Genomic DNA, 23,686 nt, shown 5'->3' with positions numbered 1-23,686 from the left:
TCCCGGTTTTAATGGGTTTGAAACCAGTCAGTCTTGCAGCCAGCCATTGAAGCAGCTTGCCAGTCAGTCAGTCAGTCAGTCAGTAAGCCAGTCAAATAGCTGAGACAGGGAGAATGCATACATGTACTGGTGCCATACATGGATGCAAGTGCTGGTGCCAAAGTGTACAGTATATTGTTAAAATAGGCTGCTTTCACTTGTGCCATTGGGTGTCCCCCATACAAAAGGCAATTGCTTGTCTGCATATTTTTCAACTCCTAGAAGCATGTTTTCCCCCAACACACACGATGCAAAGCATTAACGAATCAAATGTACATTTTACACATTTGCCTTGTTAGTACTACTACTACTGTTACTTCCTTGAGTACGTGCATGTTTTGGCTTAGCTCGTGCATGCCATCGTGCCTCAGCTACGTGGGAACTACAGCTATACTTACTTCCCAGCTACTTAATTTCATAAAACAGTCGTCGTTCATCTACAGAACAATTTTACATAGGCTCTTTAAAACAAACAAATTTCAGGGGGAGTCTTCACTACATTAGGCTCTATCTGTGGTGTATTCCTTGACCGTAAACAAGCTGAGGCACAAAATGTCTGCTGTAAAGAAAAAAGGGCTACAGGGGAGAACGATGACATCAAGTTAAAGCAGGAGCTATATGTACAGTATATCGTTGCGGTCAAGCAGAAACCTTCAATCTCCACATACATCTTTTCTCGTAAATTCGTACTACAGTGTCACACAAAAGTAGCAAAAATAGCTGAACTACAAGCTCCAACACATTAGATATTGTGACGCATTTGTAGCGTTTGTAGATCGGCTTGTAAATTGTAGCTTGTAGGTGCGGTTAGCTAGTAGATCGAGGCTTCAGCACGCTTGGAGCTTGTAGATCGGCTATTTTAGCTGCTTTTGGAGACGGAGAGAGAGAGGTGTGTGCAGAGATACAGAGGGTGTGGTTGGAAGGGCTGACATTTCATAGACGCGGGTCAATATCGCTCCTTCCACCGTGGATGTGTCCTCTCCAGAGCGCCGGCAGCTTATCGACTTCATCTGAAGGGACGCCGTGTCCATTTGAGGCCCCTCATCGACCCCTCTCTGTATCTCTCTCACTTTCTCTCTCCCTCTCTAAATCTCTTTCTTTCTCTTCGTGTCCCACCCCCTTCCTACAAGCTTTCCCCACTTTCCCACACACACACACAGGCGTGCGCACGTGCATATGAGCACGAGCGAGAACAACTAGTACTTTAATCAAAACAGGAAATAAGGTGCATGGGACTGTCAAGTGTGAGGGGACGAGGGTGTCAAAACCGCCAGTCGATACCATGCCTCTCATTATCCGGAGACAGTCGGCCAGCCACACAGATGGAAGAAGCCAGGTGATATTGTAGACACCGAGACTGTTAGCTAGGCAATCAGTGAGACAGTCAAGTCAGTCAATCAGTATGTCAGCCAGCAGACATTCAGGTACCGAACTAGTCAACCAGCAAGCCAGCCATGAACCCATTAATACTGAGGTTGATTCTACAAATGCTTTCACAATCAGTAGTTCTCACACTAATAGCAGATGGAAAAGCTTGCAGTGCACACAAAGTGACACGCTGTGAGCTTGTATATCTGCTATTTTTTAATAGCCAACGCAAAAAAAATCTAAAATGACACAGATGCCTTCCCGGTTTTAATGGGTTTGAAACCAGTCAGTCTTGCAGCCAGCCATTGAAGCAGCTTGCCAGTCAGTCAGTCAGTCAGTCAGTAAGCCAGTCAAATAGCTGAGACAGGGAGAATGCATACATGTACTGGTGCCATACATGGATGCAAGTGCTGGTGCCAAAGTGTACAGTATATTGTTAAAATAGGCTGCTTTCACTTGTGCCATTGGGTGTCCCCCATACAAAAGGCAATTGCTTGTCTGCATATTTTTCAACTCCTAGAAGCATGTTTTCCCCCAACACACACGATGCAAAGCATTAACGAATCAAATGTACATTTTACACATTTGCCTTGTTAGTACTACTACTACTGTTACTTCCTTGAGTACGTGCATGTTTTGGCTTAGCTCGTGCATGCCATCGTGCCTCAGCTACGTGGGAACTACAGCTATACTTACTTCCCAGCTACTTAATTTCATAAAACAGTCGTCGTTCATCTACAGAACAATTTTACATAGGCTCTTTAAAACAAACAAATTTCAGGGGGAGTCTTCACTACATTAGGCTCTATCTGTGGTGTATTCCTTGACCGTAAACAAGCTGAGGCACAAAATGTCTGCTGTAAAGAAAAAAGGGCTACAGGGGAGAACGATGACATCAAGTTAAAGCAGGAGCTATATGTACAGTATATCGTTGCGGTCAAGCAGAAACCTTCAATCTCCACATACATCTTTTCTCGTAAATTCGTACTACAGTGTCACACAAAAGTAGCAAAAATAGCTGAACTACAAGCTCCAACACATTAGATATTGTGACGCATTTGTAGCGTTTGTAGATCGGCTTGTAAATTGTAGCTTGTAGGTGCGGTTAGCTAGTAGATCGAGGCTTCAGCACGCTTGGAGCTTGTAGATCGGCTATTTTAGCTGCTTTTGGATTTGAATCCTGAAAACGACATGTGAGGTTTCCACCCGACAGCTACGATATAGTTTTCATCCAGACACTACATATATCTGAATCCTAAAAAGGAAGGACAAGGATCTATGGAGGGAAACTCTTATGGATCAGATGGTCAGATGGATAAGCGTTAAGATGGCTACTTACAAACTGAAAACATGGCGTAAAGACCAAGATTGTTAGCTTCCTGAAAGTCGCCTTGAAATCGGATGGATGTAAGGAAAGGGGAAAAGGACAAAAACAAAAAAGGGAAACATGATTGTTAAAGAGAAAGAGAGATTAATTAATTAATGATTAAGAGAGATTAATTAATTAATGAGAAAGAGAGTCTGAGAGGGATACGCATGAACAGAAAACATTGATATTGGTTTGTGGCAGTGTTAATTTCGGCGACTAAAACTAAAGAAAACTAAATCAAAACAAAAATTAAGCTATGAGGACTAAAACTATGACTAAATGTATGGACTAAAATGTTAGGAAGGGACTAATGGAGAAGAGATCTTCCAGAATAACTATGACGAGTCCTTTTATGCTTGGTTGCACGTGGGTGTCACACTCTGGAAATAGCAGATCTGTGACGCGCTGTGAGCTTGTAGAATGTATATTTTCAGCACACAGCCAAGTATAAATCAGGCATTACAAAACCATCAAGGCCTGCCAAAATACATTTCAGTCGACTAAATCAAATGTATTTAGTCAACTAAAACTAGACTAAAAAGGAAAACATTTCAGATTACCATTATTGGACTAAAACTACATTTTATTCAAAAGACTATGACTAAAACAAAACACAAATTTGCTGTCAAAATTAACACTGGTTTGTGGGAGAGAAGGCATACCTGCAAACCATTTTAAATAAGGGAGATATTCCATCTGGAATATGGTGATTGTCGTGGTATGCTGCAAGATGCAGTAGTACATGGCATTTGCATGTAGCTACTATGTGTCAGCTTTTGGTAAAAAAAATACTGGAACTGTTATAAACCCATTTAGACCTGAGGCCGCCTTCTAAAACCTAACCCAAGGTTTTCTGAAAACCTTAAAATTCTTATAAAAGAAAAAAACATTATGTTGCGATATGAGACACGGCATGAAAGGTATAACAACGTATAGGTTACGCCAGGCCTAAATGCGTTAAAGTAATGCATCTGACTCAGGGGAAATCAGAGGGAGAGAAGTGTAAGAAAATCCGCTTCTATGCTGTAGATTATGTCCTGGCGGATAGTAAGCGCATATGCAAGTTTACTCCTTTGAAAATAAATAAGATATTACTCTGCAAAACATTTGAGACTTCATCTCTTTATTCAGCTTGCTTTCGATGCTGGCGACGGGAATGTGTACCGCCGCGCCCGCCGCCGTACGGTGACCTTTTAGTTGGATCAATATTAATTTTCCTGAAATACAAGCAGCTTTGTGGGAGACGTGGCAACAGGAATGTGGTGTGAAGAAGCGGGGTTACCAGGAGGGGAGAGAGAGCTTGAAGGAACATAGGTGCAGGGCCCTCCAAGGAGGGAAAGGGCCGTAATATAAACCAAAAGAACAGGAAAATAAAGGGAGAGGGGGTGAGGGAAGAGGACGCAAAAGCCAGCGTGAACGCTAAACTTTCATACGCTTTGGATGAACGAGTCTAGAACGCCATCCATCTCAAATTCCACGTCCACTGTCTTGACTCCAGGGCAGGCAGAAATGCATTGAGTCCCACATTTCGCACATGCAGATATTTGAACCATACTAGTACCATACCATACCCTCCAAGACATCTGGAACCACATGACTTGTCCCAAATGACACGAGGGCCTCATCTTGAGGCAAATTAGATTAACGATGGACCTTGGATTAGAACTGACAACTGGGACAGACAAGAAAATGAAAAACAAAAGGTCTGCTGAGTTTTTTTTTTTGGGGGGGGGGGGGGGATCAAAAATTCATGATCATGAATTGTATAAGGTTTGGATCAGACCTCTGTTCAGACACAGGCTGGCGCTATGCTGTATCGTCCACTTAACGTTCAAAGTCTAAATTCTATTGCTTGAAGCTGAATAAGATTTGCTTTATTTAAACCAAGGTTCCTCTGTTCCAAGCGGTTTTATTCGCATTCACGAGGTTGTCACCTTTCTTTAACACATCGGTCAGTGGTTTACGATAGATGGCGCTCTTCGCCAACATATGAATGGTTCTAGGTTGCTAGGTGACGGACGGATACAACCGGAAATTGACCGGAAGCGAAAACTCTGTCTCCATCCGCCTGAATGTAATCAAAAATACATTTTATCTCGGATTCTTTTCCCAGACTGCGTTTTTGGTCAAAACAAGCTTTATATTTAAAAAAAAACAATCGCGGTTTCAAATCCGGGTGAAAGAAAAGATGACCCTGCGCCACCCCACACAGCATTCGTTCCTGTGGGTCTCCAAAATAAGATAATCACCGGGGGTGGAGGAAGAATTAATTAATACATGGCTGCTAATGTGTGAGACAGTGACAGTCCAATGCAGAAGCAGAACTACATACTGTGCAAACAAATGCTAGGTTTGATGTTTACCTGGTGGTATCCTTTACCTGGTATCTTTCTCTTTGAAACACTACACTGTTCTCTTTTCACTCTACTTACTGGATGGGACTATTTGCTCATGGTCGCAGCTTACGTATTTCCTGTAGGCAGACTCGACATAGCTGCGGGGTTTAAACCCTCACCAGGCGCACCTCTTCTACTACAGTGAACGGCAGAGTGACTGATGTTTAGTCTGCCTCAAACGTTACTCTTTTACCTCCTTTTTACTAACACTAACATTACAAATATGCCCAGAACGTGATGAACCCGTGTAGTTTATGGCTGCTCCAACAGTAGTGGCAACATAAAAAAGAAAAAGAAAACGGAATGTCAAAATATCCACCGCGGTGGCTGAGACCAGAGCCATTGAGTAATGGTTGAGACGAAGCAGTGAAAGGTCCTGAAAGATACATAACGTCAGTCTTACCCAATACCCAATATTTCTGTTTTATGAACACAAGGCTGCTGTATTTTATACCTCATACTAAGCATTTAAAGTATGAGGTATAAAGTACAGCAGCCTTGTGTTCATAAAACAGAAAGATTGGGTATTGGGTAAGACTGACGTTATGTATCTTTCAGGACATTTCACTGCTTCGTCTCAATGGCTCTGGTCTCAGCTACCGCGGTGGATATTTTGACATTCCGTTTTCTTTTTCTTTTTTATGTTGCCACTACTGTTGGAGCAGCCATAAACTACACAGGTTCATCTCGATGTTCTGGGCATATTTATAATGTTAGTGTTAGTAAAAAGGAGGTAAAAGAGTAACGTTTGAGGCAGACTAAACATCAGTCACTCTGCCGTTCACTATAGTAGAAGACGTGCGCCTGGTGAGGGTTTAAACCCCGCAGCTATGTCGGCTTCGCCTACAGGAAATACGTAGGCTGCGACCATGAAACTGCTACGGAATCAGTCTATAGGGCTCACGCCATTGGCTTTTAAAGTCGCCCTTGATAAGAGTGCCTGCTAAAGGCCTAAATTGTAATTGTCCATGGCAGAGGTTAAATTGATATTGATAAATTGATAAACAAGCCTTCAGGTTGTAAAACTGTTCCAACACGATTACATCAACATGTTCAATTAAATTTTGATTATACAGCGACATACCGACAACGAAAGTCACTGTTGACACAGCATTTCACAGGCACACTGCCTCAAAACGTTGCCCGTGTATCACAGCTTTTATTTAAACAGTTTGTTTAGGTTAGTGCAAGTCATTCCAGCTTCACACCTTCACCGCTTGGACTCTGAGATCTGATGAGTGGGGTTAGTCAAGTTAAGGGACGGCTCTTAATAGTATTATACCAAATTTGTGAGGTCATTAGTTTTAAAACAAAGAGGCATCTATTCCCGCCACACCGGTGAGTTTGCAAACACACAAACGAGCTCCGTTAAGTGGCCGGGTAACGAGGCACACGCCACACCATGCTATATCAGGACAGGTGCGGGCGGTGCATTACACTTGCTCCCGAACCGGCAGCGAGGGACGTGGTCACAAAAGGGCTGATTCCGAGCCTTGAGGGAAGGAGCCTGAGAGGGAGGAGTGGGTGCAGGAGGAGGAGGAGGAGGTGTTGGGTGGGGGGGGGAAGGAGGCAGAGCGGGCGGTGGGTCAGAGGGAGTAGGTGGTGTGGGGAGTGGGGAAGAGGGGGTGAATAAGGCTAAGGGATGCGGGTAGCCGGGTAAGGGGAGCGGGGAGAATATGGTACAGGAGCTGGGTGAGGGGAGCGGGTCGATGGGCGAAGGGATCGGGGAGGAGAGGGTGGGCGGGGGGGTGGGGGAGGAGAGGGTGGGCGGGGGGGTGTGGGAGGAGAGCGGGGAGGAGAAGCCGAAGAAGGAGGAGGGGGAGGGGAACTCGAAGGAGGAGGAGGAGGAGGAGGAGCCTGAGACTAAGGAGTACAACAGAGAGCAAAACAACAGGGCTGACATTAATAACAGGTTCAGTGAAGCACGGAAACAGAGAATCAATGCCTCTCACCCTGAAAGAGGGAAGACAATGGGAGGGAGATTCACAGTATTTCAGATTTTTTTGTTTCGTTTTAAAAGGCCCCCCAACAACCTTGAGAACCATCAGAATGAAGATGCAAAAGAACAAAACAAAACCAACGATTGAACTCATAGAGAACTATAGTTTGATAAACCAAACAACCGGTTGAACGGTTACTGGTTTATGATGGAATGAGAGTGGGGGTGCTGTGTGTGTGTGTGTGTGTATGTGTGCGTGCCCGCCCGCCCGCCTACCGGTCTCAGGGTCGCTGAAGTCAGGCAGGGTCATGGCATTGAGTTGGCGTCTGTCTGCGATGGCTCTGTCCAAGAGACTGCTGCCACGCCCCGAGTCACTGCGAGAGAGAGAGACCACACACACACATTATGGAGTCAGCACACAATACTACAGCTACAACACTGCAGCAATATAAAGTTGTGTGTGTGTGTGTGTGTGTGTGTGTGTGTGTGTGTGTGTGTGTGTGTGTGTGTGTGTGTGTGTGTGTGTGTGTGCGCTTGTCCGTGAGCATGTGTGTGCGTGCGTGCATACCTGGGGTTGGTGAGGTTGTAGAAGCTCTTCCATATCTGCAGCATGTGTTTACAGGTGAGCAGAGCTTCTTCTGGTCCTCTGCACAGCGTTTCCAACTTCACCTTAGTGTACAACAGACTGGAGAACACTTCACCTTAGTGTACAACAGACTGGAGAACACTTCACCTTAGTGTACAACAGACTGGAGAACACTTCACCTTAGTGTACAACAGACTGGAGAACACTTCACCTTAGTGTACAACAGACTGGAGGAGAACACTTTACCTTAGTGTACAACAGACTGGAGAACACTTCACCTTAGTGTACAACAGACTGGAGAACACGTCACCTTAGTGTACAACAGACTGGAGAACACTTCACCTTAGTGTACAACAGACTGGAGGAGAACACTTCACCTTAGTGTACAACAGACTGGAGAACACGTCACCTTAGTGTACAACAGACTGGAGGAGAACACTTCACCTTAGTGTACAACAGACTGGAGAATACGTCACCTTAGTGTACAACAGACTGGAGGAGAACACTTCACCTTAGTGTACAAACAGACTGGAGAACACGTCACCTTAGTGTACAACAGACTGGAGGAGAACACTTCACCTTAGTGTACAACAGACTGGAGGAGAACACTTCACCTTAGTGTACAACAGACTGGAGAACACTTCACCTTAGTGTACAACAGACTGGAGGAGAACACTTCACCTTAGTGTACAACAGACTGGAGGAGAACACTTCACCTTAGTGTACAACAGACTGGAGGAGAACACTTCACCTTAGTGTACAACAGACTGGAGAACACTTCACCTTAGTGTACAACAGACTGGAGGAGAACACTTCACCTTAGTGTACAACAGACTGGAGAACACGTCACCTTAGTGTACAACAGACTGGAGAACACTTCACCTTAGTGTACAACAGACTGGAGGAGAACACTTCACCTTAGTGTACAAACAGACTGGAGAACACGTCACCTTAGTGAACAACAGACTTGAGGAGAACACTTCACCTTAGTGTACAACAGACTGGAGAACACTTCACCTTAGTGTACAACAGACTGGAGGACACTTCACCTTAGTGTACAACAGACTGGAGGACACTTCACCTTAGTGTACAACAGACTGGAGAACACTTCACCTTAGTGTACAACAGACTGGAGGACACTTCACCTTAGTGTACAACAGACTGGAGAACACTTCACCTTAGTGTACAACAGACTGGAGAACACTTCACCTTAGTGTACAACAGACTGGAGAACACTTCACCTTAGTGTACAACAGACTGGAGAACACTTCACCTTAGTGTACAACAGACTGGAGGAGAACACTTCACCTTAGTGTACAACAGACTGGAGAACACTTCACCTTAGTGTACAACAGACTGGAGAACAATTCACCTTAGTGTACAACAGACTGGAGAACACTTCACCTTAGTGTACAACAGACTGGAGAACACTTCACCTTAGTGTACAACAGACTGGAGAACACTTCACCTTAGTGTACAACAGACTGGAGAACACTTCACCTTAGTGTACAACAGACTGGAGAACACTTCACCTTAGTGTACAACAGACTGGAGAACACTTCACCTTAGTGTACAACAGACTGGAGAACACTTCACCTTAGTGTACAACAGACTGGAGGAGAACACTTCACCTTAGTGTACAACAGACTGGAGAACACTTCACCTTAGTGTACAACAGACTGGAGGAGAACACTTCACCTTAGTGTACAACAGTCTGGAGAACACTTCACCTTAGTGTACAACAGACTGGAGGAGAACACTTCACCTTAGTGTACAACAGACTGGAGGAGAACACTTCACAACAGACTGAGGGTCACGAACTAGGATTAACTCATTGACTGTTCTTCCAAGGCTCACATGTGTTTTCAGTGGTTTTACGGTAGAGACGCTCTACGGCAGCCTGTGAATGATCCCAAGATCAACGAAGAAGTGTACACCCAGAAATCATGTGATGACAACATTTACCAAGAAGGTAAAGTCAACATATCTACTACGGGAGGACGATTATTTGCAGGGACACCAATTCTGACCGATTCTGATATTATTTAGGATTATGCTGCCTTCAAACATTAGAAATACACAAAACAAAAGCGACAGAGCCATTGACGCCATTGGCATTATTATTATTGCGTCATCAATTGACAATATCTGTGAAAATAATCTGGATTATTTAGAGACTGATCCAATACCGATTTTTTTATGGCCGATATGGCAGATTTCGATGTGCTACCGATTATATTGTGCATCACTAATATCTACATCTAAGTCCAAGGCCGTTGACGTACTTGAAGTTCTCGGGGTACTCGGACAGGGCCATCTCTATGATGTTGAGAGCATCGTGGTAGTGCTTCTGGGCCGACAGCAGCAAGGCCAGGAGGTGGAGGGAGTGCACATCATCTCCTTGGAGCTGCAGAGCCTGGCGGACATAGCCCAGCGCCTCTGGAATCTAACACACACACACACACACACACACACACACACACACACACACACACACACACACACACACATTAGTGCAGACAGAGTCACACAAACTAGTTAAACCCCTTGCCATGTGATGTATAAATAAGCAGTCTGATGTAACGTGATGAAGAGGTGTTTGTTATTACCTGTCTAGACACAGCCAGCTGCAGGGCCAGGTAGAACGCTGCTAAATGGTCCGTAGGACACAGACTCTGAGCTCTACACCACACACACACACACACACACACACACACACACACACACACACACACACACACACACACACACACACACACACAATGCATTACACCGATAGGATTGGTAGACTCATAAAGCCCCACAGAGGCGTTCTGGTTCGTGAAAATGCTTTTAGAATGTTTTTCATTTTGTTATCTTCAAACAGAGAAAGGGCAGAATGTTTCATCACCAACCTCTGGAAGGCTCCTAAAGCCTTCCTCTGGTAGTCCTCCTGTGTGCCTCGCAACGATGCTACAGAGAGAAAGAGCGAGACAGACACATAATATAGATATTAGTGTCATATGTGAGCTTGTAGATCTACTATTTTTATATTTACTCTGGCCCTGGCGTAATAAAATCATGATCCTTTGAGCTTGCAACGTTTATGGTGGATGGCTGCTCGTGCATTTAGGAAGGCCATTTACTGGTACGACTTTGGTTAAGTGGACGAACATCCACTTACCGTCAGTGGCCTTGAGGCTGTAGACCAGGCCAATGGCCAGATATCCTTTGGCTCTGAACTCCGCTGCTTTGTCCCCCATGTCTAACACCAACTTGGCAAAACACTCTCCCTCATCCAACTGTGGGGGGGGGGGGGGGGGGGGAGGGGGGGAGAGAGAGAGAGAGAGAGAGAGAGAGAGAGAAAGAGAGAGAGAGAGAGAGAGAGAGTTGAGAAACACACCACAAAGTCACCCCACCACCACCACCATTTCCAGATGAAGACGGATCTCTACAGTGCTGTTGGTAGCAAAATGACCTCCGTCCACTTCCTGGTGCAACTCTCAATCGTAGTATATTTTCACCAAAATCAGTAAAAAAAACACTCTAGGTTATAGAGACGTATTACTCAGACATGATTAGATAATAAAGGTGTGATAACATGTTCATTTGCATCTACAATAGAGCCAGAGAGTGCAGTTTGTCCCTCTTTTGTGATTTTTTTTGTTCTATTGACAGCCTTTCTATTTAAGATGCAGTGGCTGGTCTGTGGAGTTTGCAACATAAGAGTGCTCTCGCTCATCAGACCACCCAGTGACCACTTGTACTCGCCCACACAAGGAGCTCGCATCCGTCTGGAGAAAAGTGACTCATCACAGCACAAAAGGTGATTGCTCAGATCTCCATTCAGCTGTCAAGGAGTCCCTGTCATCGTTGGCACATCTTTTAGCTCAACATCTAAATTATTCTCACAATCGGCCGATACATATCTTGTAAGGGGACAATTTGAATATTTCCAAAATGTATATGTCGAAACCCATCTCAAAACTGTTGTGTGGTGAGGAAGGGGAGAATGTTTAGGCCTGTCACAAAGATGCAAAATGATATAAGGTTCCTAGATTGAATTTTATACCACTTAAATGGTAAAACATCCGAGTGAAAATCGGCCGATCACAGATCGGTGGTCGATCGATCGGAGCACCTCTATTTGAATGCAATTTACATCAGAGAATTTGGGGCTCAAGGACACTTCAATGGCAGGTATAGAAGGAGATCGAGTATTGTACATTTATGTCCATTCCCTGATTGATTCTGCTGGCTCAAGGGATCGAATCAGCAACATTCTGGCTGGCTACACCAGGCATGGTTCTCCCGATGGATATTGTTTTGGTAGACCTTGCATGTATATTTTTAAGGGTCTATCCATAAGTAAGCTAGATGGCTCACCCGCACTGCTGGCCAATGGAGAGCGACGTTGCTACGGGGTGGCCATCTTACCGAGGGGCAGTATAACATTGTGTCTATGGGCATGTACTTTTTAAATACCCATAACTTGCTCAATTTTCAGTTTGGTTTGTTATAAACGTCAGAGACGTCCGCATACTTATATGCTTTTATATGAGGTTCATATAAAAAAATTAATTAAGCAGATAAGCGCCCTGAATCATAACCACAAGATTGGCCTTTAATCAAATGTTAGGTATGTCCATGTTATGACCATGGATATGCTCTGATAGGTCCTGATTCTTCGAAAACGAAATGCGCCAGAGTGTAACGGTGGCGGGAACAGATATCGTATTATCCGTCCGATCAAGCTACGTTGAGATGACGTGTTATTCAGAGAAGCTGGTGTAATCACTTCATTTGTGCGGATCGCTGAGTGTATCCTTTCCGCATTTTTCCCAAGCGATTCGCCTGGTGTCGCCTGGTTAGTTGGAACATCCACGCCCATTCTACACCATATAAGGCAACAGGAAATCTCGAAATACGTCATCAGCCGGCACAGAGGATTCCCAAACTTTAAATTCTATACAACAGCGCGATGAGCTTGTAATGTATAGTAGTTAATTTTGACAGGAGGTTCTCTGCACGGACAGATCTTCAAGCAAACAGTGCGAGTTATATGTATATAATTATAAACAAAACTTGCCAATTTGGCACGCATTGCTTCACTCCTTGTTAAATGTCAGAACGTTAATAAGTTAACTGATGTTACAGTTACTTTCACATAATGAGAAAGAAGTTAATTTGTACTGTTCACCACACGACCAAATTCTATATTACAACTCGGCAATGATAAGCCCTTACTGATGAATGCACTGCAGGGTTATAAAAAAAAGAAAGAACACTCGCCTGCAGAAGTAAAATAGATATCCGATACTTTTTTTATCAGAGCTGCATTGATTCATGCGGGGAATAGATTAATATCATCTCACTGTCATCTGTCTGAATGCCATGTGGAGAATGGATTTGTTCTGATCATGGACACGTATAGCACATAGCTATTTAAAAGTTAAAACTGACAAATTGCACGTGCTGATGCCATAATGTGGATTTATAGGGCGAATTAGCCCTTGTGACTGCTGTCTGTCTGTCAGACCGGCATGTCTGTGAACCATAGAATGCCATAGAATGCCAGTCGGGCCGGGCCGTGTTCTGTCCTGGCTGGGCTCACCGCGCCATTATATTAATTTTCCAATGTAAATTTCACCCAGATTGGACTCGGTTCAGCGGCAGCATGCTGCTGTCCGCCACACACACACACACACACACACACACACACACACACACACACACACACACACCGACAGTCAGAGAACTGACTCACTAACTAAACAACACTAACACACACTAAACAACGTTGGATTCGTACAGTGCAGATTAGAATGCAGATAAGTGTAGCCAGGCCTATGTTCTTATTATAATTGTGAGTTTGTTTTTTAACATGCAGCGCAGCGCGAGAGCCGATCTACAAGCTCACAACGCGTTGCACTGCGAGTAGAAAGCTGTCAAGTGAGAAGCACAATCGCGCATGCTAGAAATATCCTAATAAATAAATAAAAAGGTGTCGGGCTTGCATGGGCAGTTTCTGCATGGGACTCTAAACTTGCCTAGAATGCATGCATTTAGGCATACAAGTGCATACAAGTGCACTCGGCTTTTTATATATATATAGGCTATAATTTTTTTATGTGCTGACCAATGTTGGGGGGGACATGCCTATATATTTTATCTGAGATTTGGGAACTATTTATGGATTCAGCATGAAGACTAAAGCCTTCTGAATAAATCCGTAAATTCCTCTGACACCTAAAGAGGTCACGTAGGATTTGGCGGAGTTTCCGACCAACCTACGTGAGCGTCAAGTTCACGGCCATTTCCATGAATTCCAAATTAATGTGGGAAATCTACTTAAATGCCTTTCCGCTAGCGTCACGTCATGTTATCAGCGTAAACGCCATTGTGAATTTGGACCATAGTGTGAAAAATGTATTCACCACATCCTTAAAAAGTCCCATACACCATTTTTGAAATCACGTAATATAACAACTGTGTTAATAAATCAGAAGACTCTGGATATTCTGTTAGTATATTTAGTTAAATTTGATAGAGGCTGCATATGAACAGTGACAGTTATGAGCTGGGCGGGTTCTTCTTACCCAGTGCAGGGGTCCTATACACAGTTTGACGGCCAGCAGGGGTATGGTGGGGTCGTCCGGCTTGAGGCGGATGCACTCCTTGAGAACCTTGACGGCCCGCGCAGACTTCCCAGCAGCCATCAGCGACAGGGCCAGCTGGTACCACAGGTGGAACTCCTCAAAAGCAAACTTCATGGCTCTCTCCAAACACTGGAGCAAGCATGGGAGAATACACAGAAACTTTTATAAGATTATTCAGAAAAGACAGCATATATAATTACTGTCAGAAGCATTCATTGACTGTGTGGACTTCCATATTGTGATGGATATTTAGGGTAAGGTAAGGTACAGTAAATGTATTTATAAAGCGCCTTTCAAAACAAATGTCACAAGGTCATGTACAATAAATAAAATGAAATAAAACAAGAGCATCACATAGATCAACAATAAAACAACACAATACAGTACATTAGAGTAGTGATAAAATATATAAACGTACAGTACATAGATACAGTATTACAAACCAAAGTGCTTACGAAACAAATGGGTTTTTAGCGGCTTTTTGAACGTATCGACAGATTCTGCCCTCCTTAGGGAAAGGGGTAATTCATTCCATAGGGTAGGGGCTACAACCGCAAAAGTTCTATCGCCTTTTGTTCTTAATCTTTAAGAACTTTTTTTAACTCTTTGAAAGATTCAAGTCAAATCAATGTAGTTGATAGACTTCTCTATGGGATAATGCCGTTTTTGAATGATTTATTGAAAACTCTCTGTTGTGACTGTGCGACAACGAAAGACCTTCAGAGAAAGCTTGACTTGTCTGCTTCCAGGAAATTTTTTGAGTTGATAAAATGTTTAGTTTTTGTGTTGGAAGCCATTTAAAAGAGCCTGCATTTACACTGTGTAGTGTTTCTAGGACAACAACAAAAGTTATGCCCCTTTGAAGTTTTATTTTACAAATAACTTTTTTTCTGCTGGGCGTACATACCCATGCCATATCTCATTTTAAAGGGTGAGTTGTCTAGTTCAATAAAAAAAAGGTTTCTCACATGTACCACTGTAAATATTTTGCCATCTATAAATAGCATGGTCATTCATGACCAATCTGACCAATCCATCTAAAACTGCCAATAGCTCTGAACATTGGAACATGATAGAAACTAGTCATATACCATGTTTACATAGTCTGACCAGTACCTTGTCTATTCATACATGTATCTCAAAAATACTGTATTATTATTTTATTTTTTTCTACTATCTACTATTACTATTTCTACAGAGTAAATCACAGTTGAAACTCGCTTAGTCATATACAATAAGATTATACCACCTAGAGCCCTACCTGCAGATCCTGCCAATACTTGTGTGTGTGTGTGTGTGTGTGTGTGTGTGTGTGTGTGTGTACCTCAGACAGCATCTCATACTGTCCTCTCCTGCCCAGAGCTATGGTCAGTAGATCATACACCACAGAGGCGGACTGGAGGCTGATGATGCGATCGTTGTTGTGTTCGGGTATCCGACTCAGAACTGCATCGCGGTTAGCCTGAGATCATGCAATCAATGCACACACACACACACACACACACACGAGGACATTGAACACACAGACAGTTGTAAATCACAACCAGATCATAGTACCCTTAAATCAGGGGTCTTCAACAGGGGCATGAGAGAGAGATGAAGTAGGGACTCCTATTACATATTGTATCAAATTGTGTTATAGATTGCATATACTTTTTTGACAGAACCGTCAGTGTTGTGTAAATTTCCAGATATTTAGAGTAGACCCTTTTCCCTATATCATTTTAAGACCCCTTGTGCCATATCAAACTTCATCCAAAGTATTTGGCGTTTCTGTGCATAATTAACATGTAACGGTATAGTATGGCTCTTGAAAAGCACTTACTGTGCGTGATGGACAGTGGCGTAAAGAAGTACATTTACTTAAGTACTGTACTACAATTATGAGGTACTTTTACTATACTGGAGTATTTCTACTTTTCTAATTCAACCACTTCAGCACTATACATTGACATTTCGGCCATTTGAAAATAGCCGATCTACAAGCTCACAATGTGTCGCCATGCGATGCATTTTGAGCTTGTAGATCTGCTATTTTCAAAAGATTTGTATACATTTGAAAACGTGTGAAACGGGACATTCTGGATAATGAGTAGGTACTTTTACTTTTGGTACTTTCAGTACATTTTGATGCAAATACTTTTATTCCAGACTTTTAATGATAGTATTTCTATAATGCAGTATTGATACTTTTACTTAGGTAAAATAATGAGTACCTTTTCCACCCATGGTGATGGATTAGCTGCTGTTGCCATTATAAACATCCCAGTCATCAGCTTTGTTTGCTTCCCTTACGGTCGATTAACGGGACGCTTTCATGCGCGAGATTTAACTGCTTTTAACCCAATTTGGGCGGGAACCGCTTTTGGTTACACTTTAGCTATTGAAAAATAGCAGATCTACAAGCTACGAGCTTGTAGGTCTGCTTTTTTTTTTTAATGGCAAAAATGTGGCGCAAATCTTTGAATATATATTCTTTCAGAGCGAAAGTTTTCAACTCAAATCTTTGCTTCTGGGGGGGGGGGGTGCCGGGAACAACATATTTTCACGGTGGCCAATTACATATATTTTTGGGGGTCCTTGACATGAAAATGTTTGAGCACTGCAGACATAGAAACAGGTTTTTCAGAAAACTGTCAGGATTTAGAAGACATTTGTAGAATCTGGTGTCAGGTCTAAATGGGTTAAGCACCATTTTCTGGCACGCCATGTCTCAATCAGTGAGAGAGGTTCAAAGAATAATGAGGCGAGAGGTGAGGCCGATGGAGGGCCGAGCTCAGAGGAGTCATGACACACATTGTGCCACCGCACCGTGTTTCAGAGTGACTGACAGTCAGTGGCTGTGTAGAGTTTTCTATTGTTCTGGGATCCTATTTCACACGCTGCGTGCGTTCACCCGGGGATGGGGTTCAAGTTCGGCTAAAACACTGATTCCCAAACTTAACCAACGTTTAGGTCGCAGGCTCGCAGACCCATTTTTACGGAACGCGGAAGTAAATATCCTTATTTCTCACTATTATAATAACTATATACTGTAATATACTTCAAAAGATATTCACACACAAAAAAAGAATCATAAAAAATGAAAAGAAAACGTATTTTCAAAAGAAATTCGTTAAATCAAAAGGAACTTTTCACTAGTTTGGGTCCAAAGGAGACTCTTTTGGACTCTCGAGCTAAATAGTTTGTGAAAAACACTTGATCTAAACATTTCAACGGTATTTGAGTGTCTGTATGTGTCTCACCATGGACTCGCTAATGAGCAGCAGCAGCAGCGCTTCCTCCGTGTTCTCCTGGGGACAGAACAGACTGAAAGAGAAAGAGTTGAGTCAGATTAATGAGAGAGCTGCAAATGAGAAATGTACATCAAGAGACGCACACAGACGGAGGGAGATTACTCAGACACAATGCAAGCAAGTTAGAACAGTGCACGTTGGTAGTGGTACACGATGCTTGGTACCTGTGAGGACATTATGCAAAAAACAATTTATTTTCCCTTTCAATTATTGAGCCAATAATCCATTATTGTACAAAGAGAATCTTAAGAGCATAAAATCAAGAGCAAAACCATGTTTAAACATACAACTTAGATTCAATTTGAAGCTGGATCATGAGCAGGCTCATCAGTGATTACACCGGTAGGATTGTTTTGGAGTTTATAGTATTATTTTATATAGTTTTGCATTGGTCTCCTACTACAGCGGGTACACCGGGTATATTGAATTATTGGCTTAGGGATGCGACAAAAAATAAATTTATAAAATCTCCGTGAATTCAAGGCTTCATGGGGTCAGTAAATAGATATAGATTTTTTTGGTAAAGTATTCAGCTCACAACACATCACAGCAGCACGACACATTGTAGCGTAATTCTCACCGCTAAGCTTAACCTTTAAAATGCCTAATTCAAATCCAAACCTAAATCTTTCTTTAATTGTAAGCCTAACTCCCCCGAAACAGTTCTCTCATCGGGAAGAGGTCCTTATAATGTCTACTTCTGAAATCTCCACTATACTTGTGGGAACGTTTGGCCCTCAAAGAAATACAAAGCCCCCACACACACACACACACACACACACACACACACACACACACACGTACTTCTCTCCAGAGTACACCCGTGGACGTCGGCTCAGTGTGTAGTCCTTGGTGTGGGTGTATCCTTGCCGCGTGGGGTCGTCCAATGGGGATGCGGTGGGCGGGTCTTCCAGAGGAGACCAGTAACTCTGCTCACACATCCCTCTGAGCAAGATCTCTGCTAGCTGTCTGGCTATGGTCTACGCACACACACACACACACACACACAACATAAAAAAATGTGGCAGTGAAATACAAATGATTGGCATCTTTCTTCTAACCTCTCTCCAACTCTGAATGAACACCACTCACACACATACACTCTTTCTCTCACCATGCGGAGGTTCTGAGTCGTTCTAGTCTCCACGGCTCGCAGAATCTCTCGAAAACGACCCACTCCACGCGTCAGGTTACTATGGAGGGGACACATCCAGTAAGTTTCTGGTGGGGTTTCACAGATGACATGAATCCCACCCATTCCCTACCGTTTGTGATCCAGTCAAAGTGTGTGTGTGTGTGTGTCTCGTACTGCAGCGGTCAATAGATACTGTAAGCGTTGCTGTGAACCAAACCCTTGTAATGTAAAACGTTCAGTGAAAAAGTGAAAACTACAGGACATCTCTCGTTACTCGATGTTCTAGCTTACAGGAGGGGAGCAGGTGCGTTCTACACATCTAAAGCCTCTATCCGCATGCTGCTTAAAAGGAATACACACCGCGGCGCTACCGGGAGCCGGCAAATCATCTGCTTTGATCAACATTTTGTTTGCGTTGATAAATCTGGGGGTCCTCGACTTGAAAAACGTTGAGAACCTCAGGGCTACAGAACACATGGCAACTCTTGTGAGTTTCTGCTCCGGCCCACTGATGTTGCACGGTGATTCCGTGCACTAAACATATCGGCGTTAACATAAGCGTATTATAAATCAGGAAAGTGTGGCCAAATAATTGCCAAAACAACTATTTTTATAACATTGATATATAGAAAAGGTTAGGTAAAGATTTGCTCTGAAACTGTGAGGCCCTGATCCTGAGACACTGTTTTAAACAATAGAGAAGAGGTGCCTTTTTACATTTTAAATATTGGAAGTGATGCTTATTCCAAAGGGGAGCATTGAACTTGAATAAACTCCCTTAATAAGCAGGAAGAGCAGCTGGACTTGCTGTACCTGTGGTTACTGTATTCCTTTTAAGTGGAACGGGGCTAAGAAGCTCATGACGTCTCTCTGTCCCAGGGACCGAACAATACATTTGGGACAGTCATTTTGGAGGACACTTTCAGGGCACGGCGGAGAAAAGTCTTTTTAGCTTGTGTGTGCAGCTTGTGTGTGCAAAAGAACTTTAACCAAGTTTAAAGTTCTTAAAATATATATATATTAAAAATAGATGTGGTGAGAAAGCATTGCTTTGTCAAACTGTCAAGTTAGCCATTCTGGCCGAGGGACATACAGTGCAATGTGTGTCAGCTACTACAAGTCTAAGGAGGTACAAGGAGTCTTTCTATAGTACTACTCTGTCTGGATGTAACATTTTGGGGGGTTTTCAGGTCCACACCCCCCTGGTACCTACTCTCTGTCCTCCCACATGCAGAACCTTGGAGGTTGGGGGGGTTCGTTTGCGGAGGGAAGAGTTAGAACAGTCAGTCAAGCAGACAAGCACACATGAAATCCTTGAAACAACAACGTGACCCAAAGAATAAGCACATATGTTATCTATTTATGTTATCTGAGAGAAATATCTGGTACGCACGTGCGACAGGAAGACCAGTAGGGGTTTGCACCACCTCACACTAAGTTCAAACCTTGTCTTAGAAGTCGTCAGTCGGCAAAATGATTCCGCCTCCATTATAATGGCCGGGAGGCACAGTGTTACCTTGAAAAGGACTTTGAAGCAACAAATAGCTGGGCAAGGTCTATTTACTGGTTCCAACTGACCCTGGGCAGTATAAATGTTAAGTCAAGCAAGACTTACGTATGCATTACTAAAAGCCATTTAAGCTATAACTAGGCTAGGTTTGAGGTGTAAGTGTGAGGTGGTGTGTTACAGATGTGTGTTGCTTACTTTATGTACATGAAAACCAGCCTCACTCCACTGTGCTATCTTACATACAGTATCTTTGAAAGGACTACGAAGGTTTGTAGGTTGGAAGAGGGGGGAAACTGACCACCATCATACAGATAACATGTTTCGTGTATTGATCTGGGTATTCAAACATTTCATTCTCTCTCTCATTTTGCTAGTGTGTGAACTGTGCGGTGATGACCGTATCCACAAACAACCTCTCAGTTTCCATACTAGCCGTCCCATCTCCCTCTCCCTCTCTCTCGCCGCAGGAGCAGTCTCTGAGGAAGCATGTATTGTTTTAATTTCCCTCCTCCCTCCCTCGGATCGTCCCAACCTCCTCCTCTCCAGTCTCTCTCTCTCACCCGTTCTTTTTTCTTTTTTTTTGTTATCAAATGTTTTTTATTTTAAGACAGAAATCACAATAAGACACGTTAACATCATGAATGACTTAAAGAAAACAAAACACATATAAAACACATAACAGCAAAAGCAAATAACACAGAAACAAAAAACTAACAATCCCCCCCCCCCCCGAGACCAAAGATGCCACAAAATGTCATTACTCCTACTACTGTGCAATGGAAACAAAAAATAAATAAATAATGATAATAATAATAATGATTAAACCATGCCCTTAACCAAATCTGCAATACCAGACCAAATCTCAATGTTTTCCTCTTTTGCACCATGCAATCTTGCTGTAGACATTTCTAGATAAATGATATCTAGAAAGGTCAAAGCCCATTGGCGAAATGACAATGTATGAGGCGGTTTCCAGTGCGAAGCAACCATCTTCTTTGCGGCCGTTACGCCAGCAAAGAAGACACGAATACGGGTGTTATTTAATGGCAACTGGGATACATCATTTAATAAGAATAGAGATGGGGAGGGTGTGATGTTAATTTGTAGAATAGTCGAAAGGTTAGTAGCATCTCTCACCCGTTCTTGAAGTGGATGACGTGGGCTCTCTGCAGGCCCATCTCCAGGAAGTAGCCCAGCTCCTGGTCCTGAGTCACTGGGCCTGGCTTGGGACTGCGGTTCTGCATGCCTGCTGACAAAGCCTGGACGCAGAGAGAGAGAGTGAGAGTGAGAGTGAGAGATGTATGGAGACAGAGGAGAGAGGGAGAGAAGAGAGAGCGGGGATAGAATAGATGGGGAGATGGAGAGAGATAAGAGAGTGATGGGGAGAGAGCGAGAGAGTAGAAAAGCGGAAAAGAAGCAAGATGGATGAGGACAGAGAGAGATGAAGACAGAGATTAGAGTTATGGAAGAGAGAGAGAGAGAGAGAGAGAGAGAGAGGCACAGAATCATGTGAATCAATCATTGTGCTTCAAGCAGCCATGGAAGTTGGATTAATTTATTAATTATTTTCAGAATAGCAAGTGAGCCATTGACACTGCTGATCAAAGCCGAGGCCTCAACCAGTGTTCATTTCGTAGAATAAAACTATGATGAAAACATGTTCGTAGACTACGTTTTTTCACTGACAAAGACTAAATAAAAACTAAGCTATGATGACTGAAACTATGACTAAATATATTGACAATTTTGTCAACAAACTAGAAAGATGCAATCCTTGCGGAACTGCGAGTGGTTCGTCATAGGAAACCACACTACCATAGGCAATAGTGCAGGGGTGGGCAATTATTTTTCCCCAAGGGGCCGGGCCGGGCCTTGGCCGGGCCAAAAGGCTGAACTTAATTATGCATAATATCAATTTTATTTCTATATAAAAAGCAGTAAATGGCCATTTATGATGATGTACAATAAGAGCGCCCCTCATTTCACATGGGTGTGATTTCTTTTAACTTTGTACTTGCATGCTTGAGACGTTTCCTTTCCCAGTTAAAAACGTTTTTGTTTAAGTTACAAGTCATGTAAATAAAATACTAGCATTTTATTTTAACAATGAGAACATTAGAGGTAGCTCTTTTAATAGTTGTTCTTCCATGGAGGACCATGGTGGTGCCACTTTCACAACCCACATGGCGCACTGCTTACTATAAGCATGAGATGAGCACTGTTGAGTCACTCACAACCAATAAACAACAACGTTCTGAAAACACAATAACAAGCAAACCAGTGATGATATTGTTGAGACTTGGCACCCTGGCAGGCATTGATGTGTGCACGTTCTGCCAGATTTACTTTGTGGTACAACGGTGTCGACTCGCGTGCCGAAAACAGACGATCCACAAGCTCACGGCGCCCAACCGTTCTGAACTTCAGAAGCATGCCACAATCGGGGCGCAACACCGCCTTACGATGCAGCAACACATATTTTAAGTTAACATTATAGGCGAGGCGGGTTAAATAAAGCAATAAAGCATAATGGGATTTAACTTGTCCTCCTGCGAGTAAGTTTGGTAATCATGCGCCTGCCATACCGTGTTGTGGAGCTGCATATATGCTTAGGCTTCATGGCTATTTGCATTCACCGACGCTGTTCTCACCAATAAATCCAAAAAGCCGACATTTTTGCATATAAGGGGGGTGAAGGAGGGAAGACAGGTTCTCAATAACACGCAATTCACGTGCACAGTTGAAGTGCAGATTGCGTGCAGTGTGAGAATACATGGGCTTCAAAATAAAAGCAATGCGGTTTTAGTCTACCAAAATGTATTAGACTTAATGAAAGTATGTTTTATTTTATTTATTTTATTTTCCAATTATAAAGTAATCTTTCAGGCAGTACAATGCCCAGGTCTGCAATAGTGTGACAAGAGTTTCACTGGATTTGGCATGTCACCGTATACTGTTCAATCAGATCAGGGCAACGCACAGTTAATGCACAATTTAAACATTATTTTAAACGATTTGCAGTGCAATAACCATAGTCTGCTTGCCTAAAGAGCGTCGCAGTCCCGCCCCCTTTCATGACGACGCCAGGCCCAGGAAATGAATCCCAATGCATTTTTCCCATAGACATTTCAAAACGTATTTATTTAAAGACCTTTTAAGCGTCGTACGAAGCCAACTCTTGTCGTGACAAATCATGACAAGACACACAATATTTTGGACCAAACAAATAATTACAAAGAAGAAAACCAACAAAAAAGTGTTGTAACCTGCCGTTTTTTTCTACTTTCTAATTCTTTGTTTGGCCTGAAAAATTGTGTTTGTTATCATGATTTGTCACGACAAGAGTTGGCTTTGTCTGCGGCGAAAACGTCTTTAAAAAAATAATTTCTGAAAAGTCTATGAGGAAAATG

General features: G+C 43.0%; 1 protein-coding gene across 2 annotated transcripts in view; it reads right to left on the bottom strand.

The window, feature by feature from the left end:
- Positions 1 to 23,686, bottom strand: part of ttc7b (tetratricopeptide repeat domain 7B) — a 49,280-nt gene that overhangs the window by 12,898 nt on the left and 12,696 nt on the right. Inside the window, exons 6-18 of one of the 2 annotated variants that reach the window (XM_083792646.1) lie at positions 21,414 to 21,535; positions 18,746 to 18,824; positions 18,436 to 18,611; positions 17,581 to 17,644; positions 15,660 to 15,797; positions 14,276 to 14,464; positions 10,861 to 10,978; positions 10,592 to 10,649; positions 10,307 to 10,379; positions 9,983 to 10,143; positions 7,680 to 7,796; positions 7,388 to 7,485; positions 6,610 to 7,035 (exon numbers count right to left, since the gene is read on the bottom strand). In XM_083792646.1, coding sequence (XP_083648772.1) covers positions 6,610 to 7,035; positions 7,388 to 7,485; positions 7,680 to 7,796; positions 9,983 to 10,143; positions 10,307 to 10,379; positions 10,592 to 10,649; positions 10,861 to 10,978; positions 14,276 to 14,464; positions 15,660 to 15,797; positions 17,581 to 17,644; positions 18,436 to 18,611; positions 18,746 to 18,824; positions 21,414 to 21,535 — 1,819 coding nt within the window. The remainder of the gene's footprint in view (positions 1 to 6,609; positions 7,036 to 7,387; positions 7,486 to 7,679; positions 7,797 to 9,982; positions 10,144 to 10,306; positions 10,380 to 10,591; positions 10,650 to 10,860; positions 10,979 to 14,275; positions 14,465 to 15,659; positions 15,798 to 17,580; positions 17,645 to 18,435; positions 18,612 to 18,745; positions 18,825 to 21,413; positions 21,536 to 23,686) is intronic. The other variant, XM_083792647.1, reaches the window with a different exon arrangement.

The sequence above is a fragment of the Protomyctophum parallelum genome (assembly GCF_964188405.1).
Source record: "Protomyctophum parallelum genome assembly, chromosome: 20".
In the NCBI taxonomy this organism is placed as follows: domain Eukaryota; kingdom Metazoa; phylum Chordata; class Actinopteri; order Myctophiformes; family Myctophidae; genus Protomyctophum; species Protomyctophum parallelum.
Note: the sequence above shows the minus strand (reverse complement) of the source record. Positions and strands in the feature narration are given on the sequence as shown.